Source organism: Sphaeramia orbicularis, chromosome 3 (genome assembly GCF_902148855.1).
Source record: "Sphaeramia orbicularis chromosome 3, fSphaOr1.1, whole genome shotgun sequence".
Taxonomy (NCBI): domain Eukaryota; kingdom Metazoa; phylum Chordata; class Actinopteri; order Kurtiformes; family Apogonidae; genus Sphaeramia; species Sphaeramia orbicularis.
This window is the reverse complement of record NC_043959.1, coordinates 58103297-58115928: the sequence shown is the minus strand read 5'-3', so window position 1 is coordinate 58115928 and position 12632 is coordinate 58103297. Positions and strand designations below refer to the sequence as shown.

General features: G+C 38.1%; 1 protein-coding gene across 1 annotated transcript; it reads left to right on the top strand.

The window, feature by feature from the left end:
* The first annotated feature begins 532 nt into the window (after window positions 1–532).
* Window positions 533–12412, top strand: atic (5-aminoimidazole-4-carboxamide ribonucleotide formyltransferase/IMP cyclohydrolase). The gene is made up of 15 exons (XM_030123170.1): window positions 533–700; window positions 877–1003; window positions 3602–3745; window positions 5364–5452; window positions 5565–5716; window positions 7350–7506; window positions 7900–8025; window positions 8729–8836; window positions 8920–9005; window positions 9088–9177; window positions 9261–9386; window positions 9473–9565; window positions 9654–9836; window positions 11692–11847; window positions 12049–12412. Exons 1-15 carry the CDS (start codon window positions 682–684, stop codon window positions 12166–12168), a joined length of 1776 nt encoding a protein of 591 aa, XP_029979030.1. The 5' UTR covers window positions 533–681; the 3' UTR covers window positions 12169–12412.
* The last annotated feature ends 220 nt before the right edge of the window (window positions 12413–12632 follow it).

Below are 12632 nucleotides of genomic sequence, written 5' to 3'. Positions count from 1 at the left end.
TCACATTTAAAGCATTCAATGCATGTTTTTTTGTTTTTGGGTTTTTTTTTTTTTTTGTTTTTTTTTGTTATATTTTTTTGCACATTAGAGATATTAGATAATTATAGGCTCTATGCACAGTCCCATTACTTCCTGAAGTTAAAGCAGCTCCTTTATTTCCTGTTTGTCATTGTTTAATCCAGGTGTGTCTGCTGCTTCTTGTTGTGACTACTATGGTTAGGCACACTTGGATTAATCAGTGTGTCCAGTAATGAAAGACAGGAAATAAAGGAACAACTTTAAGTCCAGGAAGTAATGGGGCTGTGCATAGAGCCCATTAATTCATTAATTACTGATGGCATTTTTCCCCTTCTGTTTCTGTTCAGGGAGACCATCATAAAAGTGCAAGTGTAGTTTTTGTGCATACAATGTGTAGTAAACGGTGGAAATGCGCATTTTGTGCGCCGCACTGCGCTCCTGGGTGCACTTGTTGGAGTGGGGCGGGCCCACGGCAGAAGGGCGGGACTTTGTTTAAACTTTGAAGCACGTGATAAAACGATGAAAAGCTGCGAAATCAGTCTGTGTGTCTGGTGCGTCCTCGTGAGGTATTTATCCATCAACCTGAAGACAAACTGTCCTCGTGCCCTGTAGACAGACCTTCGGACATTCAGACATTCGGACAGACGGACTCTAACTGTGGACATGGCTTGTGCAGAACTCGGTAAGACAGTGTCCTCATGTTGAATTAAGTGGTTTATTGAAGTTTGAACTGCGACATGATGGATGTTAGCTCAGTTGCTAACATGTGCCTCGTGGCCACCCTTACTTCGCTAAAAGCACGCGGTGTTTTATTTTGTTGTGTGTCGTGTGTAAATAAACTTCTGTCTGTCTTTGCAGCTCTTCTGAGTGTGTCGGATAAAACTGGCCTGGTGGAGTTTGCTCAAAGGCTGGTGGATGTGGGGCTGTCCCTGGTGGCCTCAGGTGGGACCGCCAAAGCCCTGAGGGATGCGGGACTAGCTGTCAGGTGAGTTAAATATAATAAACACTGTCATCCACTGGAAACACAGCATCAGGTTCAGTAACCCATAAAGACCCAAACAGCCACTGGAGACTAAAGCATCTGCTGATCTGAAAGGGTTAATACCTGCTGAGCCACTAATCCTATCAATACGTGTAAATAATTGGTGTAAATACAGTTTGTCATCTTTTCATGGTCAGCAGTTATGACCCGTGTGGACATTCAGAGGCTCCATACTGAACATGGAAACTAGTGATGTGACGTTCACGAACGAATCAAATCTTTTGAACGGCTCTTTGAAATGAACGATGGGAACCGAGTCTTTGTAAAGAGTCATTCATTCATTCATTTAGAGGAGGGAGTGTCTGATTGCCTGTCAATTTAGCGTCACTGGGGAGACATTGGCTTTATATACAGAGTAGATGTGAGAAAACTCCTCATGTGGTATCATTTTGATATTTACATTAGAGATATCAGCTATTTTGCAATGTTACTTCAAGTATTTTATTTGCACCACAGTTTTTTTTTTAGGTATTTAAGTACTGTAATAGCAGTGATCAATCACTGTTGTGTTTTGTGCAATTTTTTTCATATGGTTACACACATATATTGTTCTTGTTTTGAGAAGAATAAAATGTAATTTCATAAGAAAGTGTTTTATTTTCTTCTTCATTTTTAGCCTACAGACTAGTCCACATAATGTACCGTGATGTTTTTTTTTTTTTGTCAAATTCCATCATTTGCCTAATGTCACCTCTCACGTCATGTATTTAGCCCACACATTTGAACAAAATATTCTTTTTTACGGTGAGATAATATTTACTGCCGTGCCAATTAAACACCTTTTAAAATCTAATGTCAATCATCACATGTAGCCTATTTAGTCATTAAAACATTGGTGTTTCAAAATAATGCAAAAAACATAAGAGTCAGTCTTTTGAACAACTCTTTTCAGCGAACGGCTCCTGATTGAACAGCTCCCTTCAAAGGACCAAAAGTCCCATCACTACTAAGAAGGAGTTATTCCACAGCAATGAACCTTGGCATTCATTAAATTCAACCTCTCCTGATGCTAACTGCATGGTTTCCTTCCGGATAAACCCACACTGGATAAATAATTTAGGACTTTGAAAAGTAGTACCAGAGACATTTCATGAAAATGCTTGCTTTTCACCCCTCCCTCGTTCTCCCTACCCCTCTTGAATTCCTCTTCCCAGTTTTGCACAATTGATAAAGCTGGAGCATCATCCCCTGTAGTAACCATGTCAGCATTAATGTCCTTGGGGGCTAACCCCTTTTTCTGCAGACATTTGATAAGACCATGGTGCCATGGATGGTTCATGAAATGTCTCTGGTACAACTTTTCAAAGTCCTAAATTATTTGTCCAATGTGTGTTGATCTGGAAGGAAACCATACAGTTAGTATCAGGAGAGGTTGAAGTTAATGTATGCCAAGTTTCATTGCTGTGGAATAACTCCTTCTTAGTCAGGTTATGAAATTTCCAGTCCCCCCCTCACACAACACAAGTGTCAAACATGCGGCCCGGGGGCCAAAATCAGCCAGCCAAAGGATCCAGTTTGGCCCGTGGGATGAATTTGTAAAATGCAAAAATTGCACTTGAAGATATTAACAATCAAGGATGTTAAAATCATTTTAGGTCAGTTCAATCTAAAGTGGGTAAGACCAGTAAAATACTATCATAATAACCTATAAAAAATGAAAAAATCTATTTTTTCTCATTGTTTTAGTATAAACAAAGTAAAATTACACAAACATGTTTATATTTACTTTGAGAAAAAATCTGAATAACCTGAACTAATAAGAACAACCTGAAATGTCTTAAGAGAAGTATGTGGAATTTTACCAATTGTTTACCTGTTTCTAAGTGTTTTGTGTATTTGTAGATCCACTGTGATCTGTAAATTGTGATTTACATGTATAAATGATAAACTATGGTGCAATATTGTTAAAATTGCTCTTATTTTTCTTAAGAATTTTCAGGTTGTGCATATTTGTTTGTGTTATGTTCAAGTATAGTTCGTAGATGTAAACATTTTCATCACGGAATTTACTTTTTTCACTCAAAAACATAGAGAAAGCTTTGGAGTTGATATTATTTATAAGTTCTTATCCTATTATTTTACTGGTCCGGCCCACTATATATCATATTAGGCTGTATGTGGCCCCTGAACTAAAATGAGTTTGACACCCCTGTTCTACAACATCCCATGGAGTTTGCTGAATGACAGTGGATGGAGACACTTGGTTTTATGTTCAGTTAATGATATATTTTACAGAAAAAGTTACTATTTGTACAGTTTTCTTTTTCTGTTAAAATAACCTTTGAATTTACACCGAGTTTTAATTAACATCTCCATGATCTGTGAATTAAATATAGGAAAATACATGATTGACACTGAAAAAACTCAAACTTAAGAGGATGACATTACAATAAATAGTGATGAATTAATTAAGAAGGGTTAAATATAGAGGAAAAATTCATCAGGGAACTGCCACCAAAGTAGCTCCGGGTTTTTATGGGTTAAATGTGCCCACTTGTTGCAGCCTGTCCTAACCAGCTTCTTCCCCTGTTGTTGTGTCAGGGATGTATCTGAGCTGACTGGACATCCAGAGATGCTGGGAGGAAGAGTGAAGACCCTCCATCCTGCTGTCCATGGAGGCATCCTGGCCAGGAAGACCCCCAGTGACACGGCAGACATGGAGAAGCTGGGTTATAATCTGGTCAGGTGAGAAAGACCAGGCTCTGACCATGAAGACAACAAATAAACACCCTTTTGTGTATATTTGAACATATAAATCTGTAAAGAATATCAAGATTCGAGCTTGAAACTTGCAGTATAACATAAAAAGTTCAGAATCCAAGAGTCCATACATGACCTGCAACAGATCACAAGTTAGAATTGTCAAACCACGTGCAGTTGATTTGGAAGTTGCTTAATTGGAAACCTGTTGCTCATGAGTTAATCTTGTGACTCTCATTTGTTTAGGCCTGGAAGAATGTGAGGAAACCACAGATTTCATGGTGTTATTGGTAAATTAATCAATACACATAATTAAATCTGATAGGAACAAGCTTGAGTGCACATTACTCAACACAAACCTCTAGTTGACAGATCAGTCTTATTGAGGATGTTTTTAAGGAGGTAAAGGTTGACCGTGTCATCTGGTTTAAGCTGCAAATATATGGTTAAAGATAGTTTATCAAAGATTTCATGAAGAATATGATGCGCAGTTGTGGATTTCCTGGCTCACTGGCTGATACCAGTGTTATTTTCTGTTGGTTTATTTTGGTCTTTTTAATATCTATCCTGCTTTTTGGGCAAGGGAAACAAAGAAATTGCCATTATACCCGTGTATGCATATAATTATATTGTTTTAGTTCTCCATTATAAAGTCATTCATGATCAAGAAATAAATGTGAAATTTGTGAATGTACTGTGTTACTTTTAATCAAAGATGCCTTGAAAAATGTCTTAAAAAGTCAGAAATTTGGCTTCCTCAAACCTGCAGATACCATGTAAGAGTTCACCTAAATTTTAGTTTGGGTAAAATGCATTTGGCTCATCGTAGCAGGAGTTTGTCTTAATGATTCACTTGTGAACATTGTGTCACATGACTTGTCGTCACACTTATTATGTTATACGCACACTTTATTTGAATTCACTCAATAGCAGTAATGTTTACTTAAATCTACTGAAATGATAAAACTAAAATCACCAATGAGTCATCTTTGGAACACTTTATTAAAGGAGTGTTGTAAAAAAAAAAAAAAAATCCCACATATTAGAATGTACCTACTGACATGGTTATTGTTTATACTGGTAATTTAAGTTTTTAAGTTTGTGCCTTCTTAGCTTAGAACTACCTGTCTAAATTGTATTATTTGAATACATAATGACAAATATTCTTTTTTTTTTTTTTTTTTTTTTTAATATATAATCCTGATCTAAGAGATATTTGTAGGAGTAACTAAGACGTTGAAATAACATTTTCAGTGGTGCATAAATTGTTAATGAAGTGGTGAAGTTCATGTGTGGAAAACAGATGTTTGGTAATATAAGGCTGTCGTCTTCCTTAGCAATTTTTTCAAACATTTTCCTGACAAAACTACTAATCAGATTCATTTAAAAATTGTATATAATCATATATAGACTTTCATTTAATTTGTCGAGTTATCCTCCAGTGAAAGTACCACCTACTTCTAGTGGGAGATTGAGCTCCTACATCAAGACCACGGGACTCTAACATAGACAGAACCAGACAGCCTCACAAATTCAACTTGTTATTGATTCTTGATAGAACATGTGAGATACAGGGGCATTGGTCCTGTTCTTTTGTTTGCAGAGTGGTGGTGTGTAACCTGTACCCATTTGTAAAGACTGTCTCTAACCCGACTGTTACAGTAGAGGACGCAGTGGAGCAAATTGACATCGGTAAGCATTGATTTTAATACGTAGTACGTACTGTGGCCTGAGAACATTAATGAGGTTCAAAACAAAATATTAATGCATCACATAGAGACTAAACCATGGCCTGTGTTTGCAGGTGGTGTAACTCTGCTGAGAGCAGCGGCAAAGAATCATGCCCGGGTCACCATTGTGTGTGACCCCTCTGACTATTCACTGGTTGCCAAGGAGTTGGAGAGTTCAGGGGACAAAGATACAACCCTAGAGACTCGCCGGACTCTGGCCCTCAAAGTAACATCACTTCTCTTTATGTGCACCCTCACATTAACCCTTGTATCAGTTCCATTTGTCTTTAAGTTCTTCACTTAATTTTTACAGTTCACTGCAGTCTAACTCTAACTCTCTCTTACCTCAAACTAGGGCTGCACGATTAATCGATTTTAAATCGAAATCGGATTTTTTAATTAGGACGATTTTTAAAAAAGGGAAATCGTAAAATCGATTTCATCTCTCTCGTGCCTGCGGGCCGTGCGCTTGCGGGCTCCCGTAGGCTCCTCCTCCTATCAGTGACAGCGGTCTGTCACAGAAGTCCGTGCAATGGCCGGACTTTAAATGTGTTCATGAGCCCGCAGTACTTATAGCAATGTAAGCCGTGGCTTCACGCACGGATCCCGCAACTGAAATAGAACTGCATGCGGATCACTCATCTTCCATTGTCCCGGATCCGTACCGTACTGTCTTCTTCCGATCCGGGTCCGGGTCTCGGGGTCAGCAGCCTCAGCAGAGGAGCCCAGACAGCCCTGTGCCCACACACATCCACCCGCTCCAGGATAGAATCCCTCCAGCGTGTCCTGGGTCAGTCTGTTCCACGCACGGATCCCTCAGTTTAAACAGAACCGCATGTGGATCACTTATATTAACCTGGTCCACGCACGCACGACTGATGCCTGTCACTGACTTACATTGGTATCACTTCTGTGGGCCCAGATACCCAGGAAAAAAATAAATAAAATAAAAAAAAAAACAACAACACACACACATATAAAAAAAATTTAAATAATTAATTTAGTCCTCTTACTTTCTAAATTTTTCATTCACAAATGTAAGTTCTGTAACACAAAAACAAATATTATTTATTTTTTGAAAGATGTTGAACTTTATTTAAAGCTGTTAGATAAATCTGGAAACAAAAAGGCTATAAAAAACATAAGTATTTGCTCTGATTTGGACATTGTATTATAGTGTATTCCCCCTGGCAAACTTATGTTATTTTCTTGTTGCATACATTGTTTGTATACTCTATTTCATTCAATAAAGATTTAATTAAGAAAAAATAAACTTCTGGGGGTTCATCACGTGATACCATCACAGATTTGAGGTCAGAGCAGTGCCTTGCATTGTGGGCTGCTCACGAAAACGACATGCTGACTTCTGTTGTCTTTTGTAGTTTTACCCAAAAATCGAAATCAAAATCGAAAATCGAGTTTTTAGATGAAAAAATCGGAATTTTTTTTTTTTTCCAAAATCGTGCAGCCCTACCTCAAACATCTATTTATAAATCCTCTGAGGTTCAGTGTAAGTAGTACATGTGTCAGTTAAATATAAGCACTGTCAGTCGACCTGTGACTTTATTTCTATGGTGCTCAAAGGAACCTGGTCAGTTTAATGTATCTATGAGGATAATCGGTTTTTGCTGCTTTGCTCTATTTTCAGTGTTTGTCGTCTCTGACCCTCAAAGCAAAGTCCAGCTGAGGCTTTTAATCACAAGTGTTGAAATGTGTGTATCGAGGTCACAGAGTTAAATGTCTGACGACCCATGAACTTTGACCTGATAGCCCCACTGACCTTCATAGTTGAAGACCTTTTGTGTTGTAAAACAGTGTGTTTACTGACATGTATTTAAGGTGTGTGTTTCACTCTTCAGGCCTTCACACACACAGCCCAATACGATGATGCCATATCGGACTACTTCCGTGGACAATACAGCCGTGGTGTTTCCCAGCTGCCTTTGCGTTACGGCATGAACCCCCACCAAGCACCCGCCCAGCTCTACACCCTGCGTCCAGCCCTCCCCCTTCAAGGTAGATCTGCAGCAAAATAAACTACCTGAATGTTGGTGGTGAATCATTTATAATACAGCATACTACATAATGAATAAAGTTTTTTGTTTTAATTGTTGGAAAATAAGCTGACTTTACCTGTTTTTCATTGCATAGTTCATTATGTGTCTTTAGTTTTTGTCATGTTTATTTGTAAGTTAAAGAATTTACTTTTACAGTGCATCAACCTTAATTGAGATAGAAATCTTTTCTCTTGAAGATGTAAGACAAATCTGAATAATGGAGATGAGATTTGATAGTAATAAGCATTTTACAGCTGTAGTTTATACCTAAGAAATGCCATCTAATCTACACCCAAATTATTTCTCCTTAAATGCCATGAGTATTTGTTTTTCCTTCTGTTCCCCTCACCAGTGGTTAACGGTTCCCCTGGTTTTATTAACCTGTGTGATGCTCTGAACGCCTGGCAGCTGGTCAGGGAACTGAAGAACGCCCTCGGCATGGCCGCTGCCACCTCCTTCAAACACGTCAGCCCTGCTGGTAAGACATGCACCACACCAGTAATATACGTATATATTAGTGCTGTTAAACAATTACAATTTTTAATCAGATTAATCACAGGGTTGTTGTGGATTAGTTTCAATTAATCATGATTAAATATTCATATTTTATCTATATTAATAAAAACCCAGTTCTACTCAAGTGTCAGTTCCTGAATGAATTTTTCTCTATATTTAACTTTTCTTATGAGATTTATCACCATTTATTGTAATAATTATCTTTTTTAATTTCACATTAGTCCAGTGAAAATCAGATATTTTCTATATCTTATCCACTTATTATGTAGATGTTTATAAAAGCTCAGATTAAAGTTGAGGGTTATAATATCAAAACCAGCGAAAACTGAAGTGACTTTTTCAGCAAACATATAAATAACTGAACATAAAACCAAGTGTCTCCATCCAATGTCATTGATCCAACTCCATGGGTTTTACTGGTGAATCAGTGTTGTAGAAGATGACAGTGTTTCCACGTTCACTACAGAGCCTCTGAACGTCCACTTGGGTCAAATCTGATGACCATGAAAAGATGACAAACTGCATTTTACACCAATTATTTGCATGTGTTGATAGAATTAGTGGATCAACAGGTATTAAACATTTTACATCAGTAGATGCTTTTTGTCACCTGTGGATGTTTGGGTCTGTATGGGTTGAAATGCCTTTGACTGTTTGTTTTGAAGGAGCTGCAGTAGGAGTTCCTCTGACTGAGGAGGAGGCCAAGGTGTGTATGGTGCACGACATGCTGCAGGATCTGAGCCCACTGGCCACGGCATACGCTAGAGCAAGAGGTCAGCCCAAAGCAGATGAACATCACCAGACTGGCTTTAGAGCATCTATGCATATCATTATATTACCTACTGTGTGTCCTCAGGTTCAGACCGAATGTCTTCCTTTGGGGATTTCATTGCTCTGTCAGATGTGTGTGATGTTCCTACAGCCAGGATTATTTCCAGAGAGGTGAAATAATGTGTCACAGTGTAGTGAATGTTCTAGATGATGGGTACAAAGTGCATTTAAAGTCAACTTGGTTTTGTCTTAGGTGTCTGATGGTGTCATTGCTCCTGGTTATGAAGAAGAGGCTCTCAAGATCCTCTCTAAAAAGAAGAACGGAAACTACTGCGTCCTTCAGGTGAGATACTGGTTTACCGTTTGTGTGTATGGATGATCAGAATCTGAAGTTCAATCAGAAGTTTTCAAGTGTCATTTCTGCAGATGGACCCTGACTATGTCCCTGATGAGGCTGAGGTGAGAGTGCTGTTTGGCCTGTATCTTAAACAAAAGAGAAATGGAGCTCTTATAAACAAGGAATTCTTCAGCAACATCGTTTCCAAGGGCTCGGTGAGTATTTTAATCTGTTTTTGTTAGTGAAAATAATTGTCTTGAATTGTTTATCCAGTATTCACTATTGTTTCTGTGTTTACAAGCTCTCTGAAGATGCTGTGCGGGATCTCGTCGTGGCCACCATCGCTGTCAAGTACACTCAGTCTAACTCTGTCTGCTATGCTAAGAATGGACAGGTAAGAAGGCACGAGAAAGACCTACAAGGTCCTGAGGATCAAACATGAGTTTTCCAGGACTGTCTTTTCTTATGTGTGTTGTTCACAGGTTATTGGGATTGGTGCTGGTCAGCAGTCTCGTATCCACTGCACACGACTGGCAGGTGATAAGGCCGACAACTGGTGGCTGAGACATCATCCGCGTGTCCTGAACATGAAGTTTCGCAGTGGTGTGAAAAGAGCAGAAATGGCCAACGCCATCGATCAATTTGTCAGTGATACCATTGGAGAGGTAAGAAGTTTAGTGCTTTAGACGTGGATTCAGTGACATGGTCCTCTTCATCTCAGCGTTTGCTTATTTTCTATCCAATGGATTGAAATTAAATGGTCTTTTTTGCTCAGAGAAGTTCTTAACTGACTGAAATGGAAGTCTGTACATGGCAGCTATGAAGCTGGTTACATTCACTAAATGCCAAGACAATTAGCTCCATTGCATCCTTTAGTATCTATTTTAACAAAAGAACCAAGAAACCATGGTTTCAAAAGTTCCCAAAAAGCAATATGGTCAAAAATAATCAGAATTGAAACATTTTTAATAGGATATTTTTTTAAATCAGGGGTGTCAAACTCATTTTAGTTCAGGAGCCGCATCCTCCGAATACAATCTGAAATGGGCCAGACCAGTAAAATAACCACATAACATAATAACTTATAAATGTCAACTACAAAATTTTCTCATGTTTTAGAGTAGGGAAAAAGTCAGATGATGATGAAAATGTTTACATCTATAAACTATTCTTTAAATTAATATGAATAACATGAACAACCATTACAAAACTGAAATTTATTAAGAAAAATAAGTGTAATTTTAACAGTATTCTGCCTCAGCTTCTCATTTGCACATGTGCATTACATCTTTCAGATCACAGTAGATCTACAAATACACAAAACATTTAGTAACAAGCAGAATATTGATAAAATTACACTTAGCCTCCTCTCTTAAGACATTTCATGTTCACAGTTTTTGTGAAATGATAGTTGGTAAATGTCAACATTTTCATGTAATTTTACTTTTTTACACTGAAACAGAAAAATTTGTAGTTATTTATAGGTTATCATGTATTGTACTGGTCTGATCTACTTTAGATCAAATTGGTCTGTATATGGAACCGGAACTAAAATGATTTTGACATCGTTGATCATTAATACCTTCAGTGCAATTTTTTGCATTTCACAAATTCATCCCACGGGCTGAGTTGGACCCTGTAGCGGGCCAGGTTTGATACCCGTGTTTTAAATCCAGCATTAAAACATGAATGATAATATGTACAGATTTTTAGGACTTGCACATTATGCCTACTTTACACAAGTGCAACGAATTTTGATGCACTCATGTCAGTTTCAGTTTTCTAAATGCATGCCTATGTTTTTTACATTTTTTAATTCCTAGGTAACGTAGAGATGTTTTTCACTGGGTCATCCACATTTATTGGTGTATGTCATTGATGACACAGTGTTGTGGTTTGATCATGGCAGTAACACCCTCGCATGACATAACTGCATGTGAACCCTTATGATTTTATTTCATGCACTCTGGTATTGTCTATCAAAATTTAAAAAAAAGACTGTTTCTAGAGCTGTAGCTGGTGATGACCACGTGGGATTCACCTTAAATTTTCTTATTTGGGAAAAATATAGACATTGAATCACACTTCTAACCTGGTCAATGTTCACTTAGAATGTAATTCGGTTTGACCAGGTTTCAGTTCATCTGTCTGTTCTGTGATGTCTGATGCTCTCTGTCGGGTATTAAAATACAGATTTGGGAATAATTTTTAGAAAACTTGGGATTTTTCTGTGCATTTTCTTTACAACATTTTGTTTTACATCATCAGAGTTTCTGGGCTTATTTCACTTATTGAGAAATTTTTGTTTGTTAATTTGCTTATGTCTTTATTAAATTTGTAAAGCTAATATGTAATTGCATCCTTTTCTATATTCTTTGATGGCTTTACAAATCCCATTTATGACCCAGTTTTTACTCCACTACATTGTCACAGTGAACAAATATTCCAAAGTTGTAAAAGTACGAGCAGCAAGGATCTTTAAAATGATATGAAATACTTGTGTTTAATTGGTGTCCATAGGGCCCTGACTTGGCTGTGTGGAAGTCGATGTATGATGAGGTGCCCGAAACTTTATCAGCAACTGAAAAGAAGAACTGGATCAGCTCCCTGCAGGCGGTAGCAGTCAGCTCTGATGCCTTCTTCCCCTTCAGAGATAACATAGATCGTGCTAAACGGGTAAGTCCTGAGCTTTTAAAATGCGCAGGTTCATACTGCATGTACTCTGTATTTAAAAACAAATGCATGGGAATAAGCTTTTTTATTATTGCATTGCATGTAGAAATGAAACATGATGAATGCTTTACAGTCTTTTAGTTAAAACCATCACACTACTCAACAAGTCATCCTTACTAATGTTGCCACTGTGTGTGTCTGTAGAGCGGTGTTGAGTACATTGCAGCTCCAGCAGGTTCCGCTGCTGACCAGGTTGTGATTAACGCCTGTAATGAGCAGGGCATCACCCTGGTGCACACCAGCCTTCGCCTGTTCCACCACTGAGCACCTGAACACTTTGCACACCCAGTGTTCTGTAAACTCACAATTCTCTTGAAACGTGGAAAACCTTTTTCTAACATTGTTGTTACTCTTAACATTCCTACTGATGCTTAATAAAGTACTCGCATCTGCACTATTTTGTAACACTAACTGCATTTCTAATGTGTGGTCCTAACATGGAGATAACTGATGTTGTCCTCATCAGGCTGTCACGGTTCAAGTATTAAATAAACTGTTACTGTCAAGTCGCCAGTTTGGTGTCATTCATTTTAGTTTTTATACAAATGAGAACTTAAATTAAGGATTTAATTTAATATTGTAATGACCGCAGGGGTATTAATGGACCCTACAGTGTTGGTCGGTCTGTCCATCAATGTCAACTTAATGACTCCTCACCGAATCACCTGATGTCCATGTTTAACATTTAGGTGCCCCTTGGGAATGAGTTCTTTGGGCTTTGACCTTGA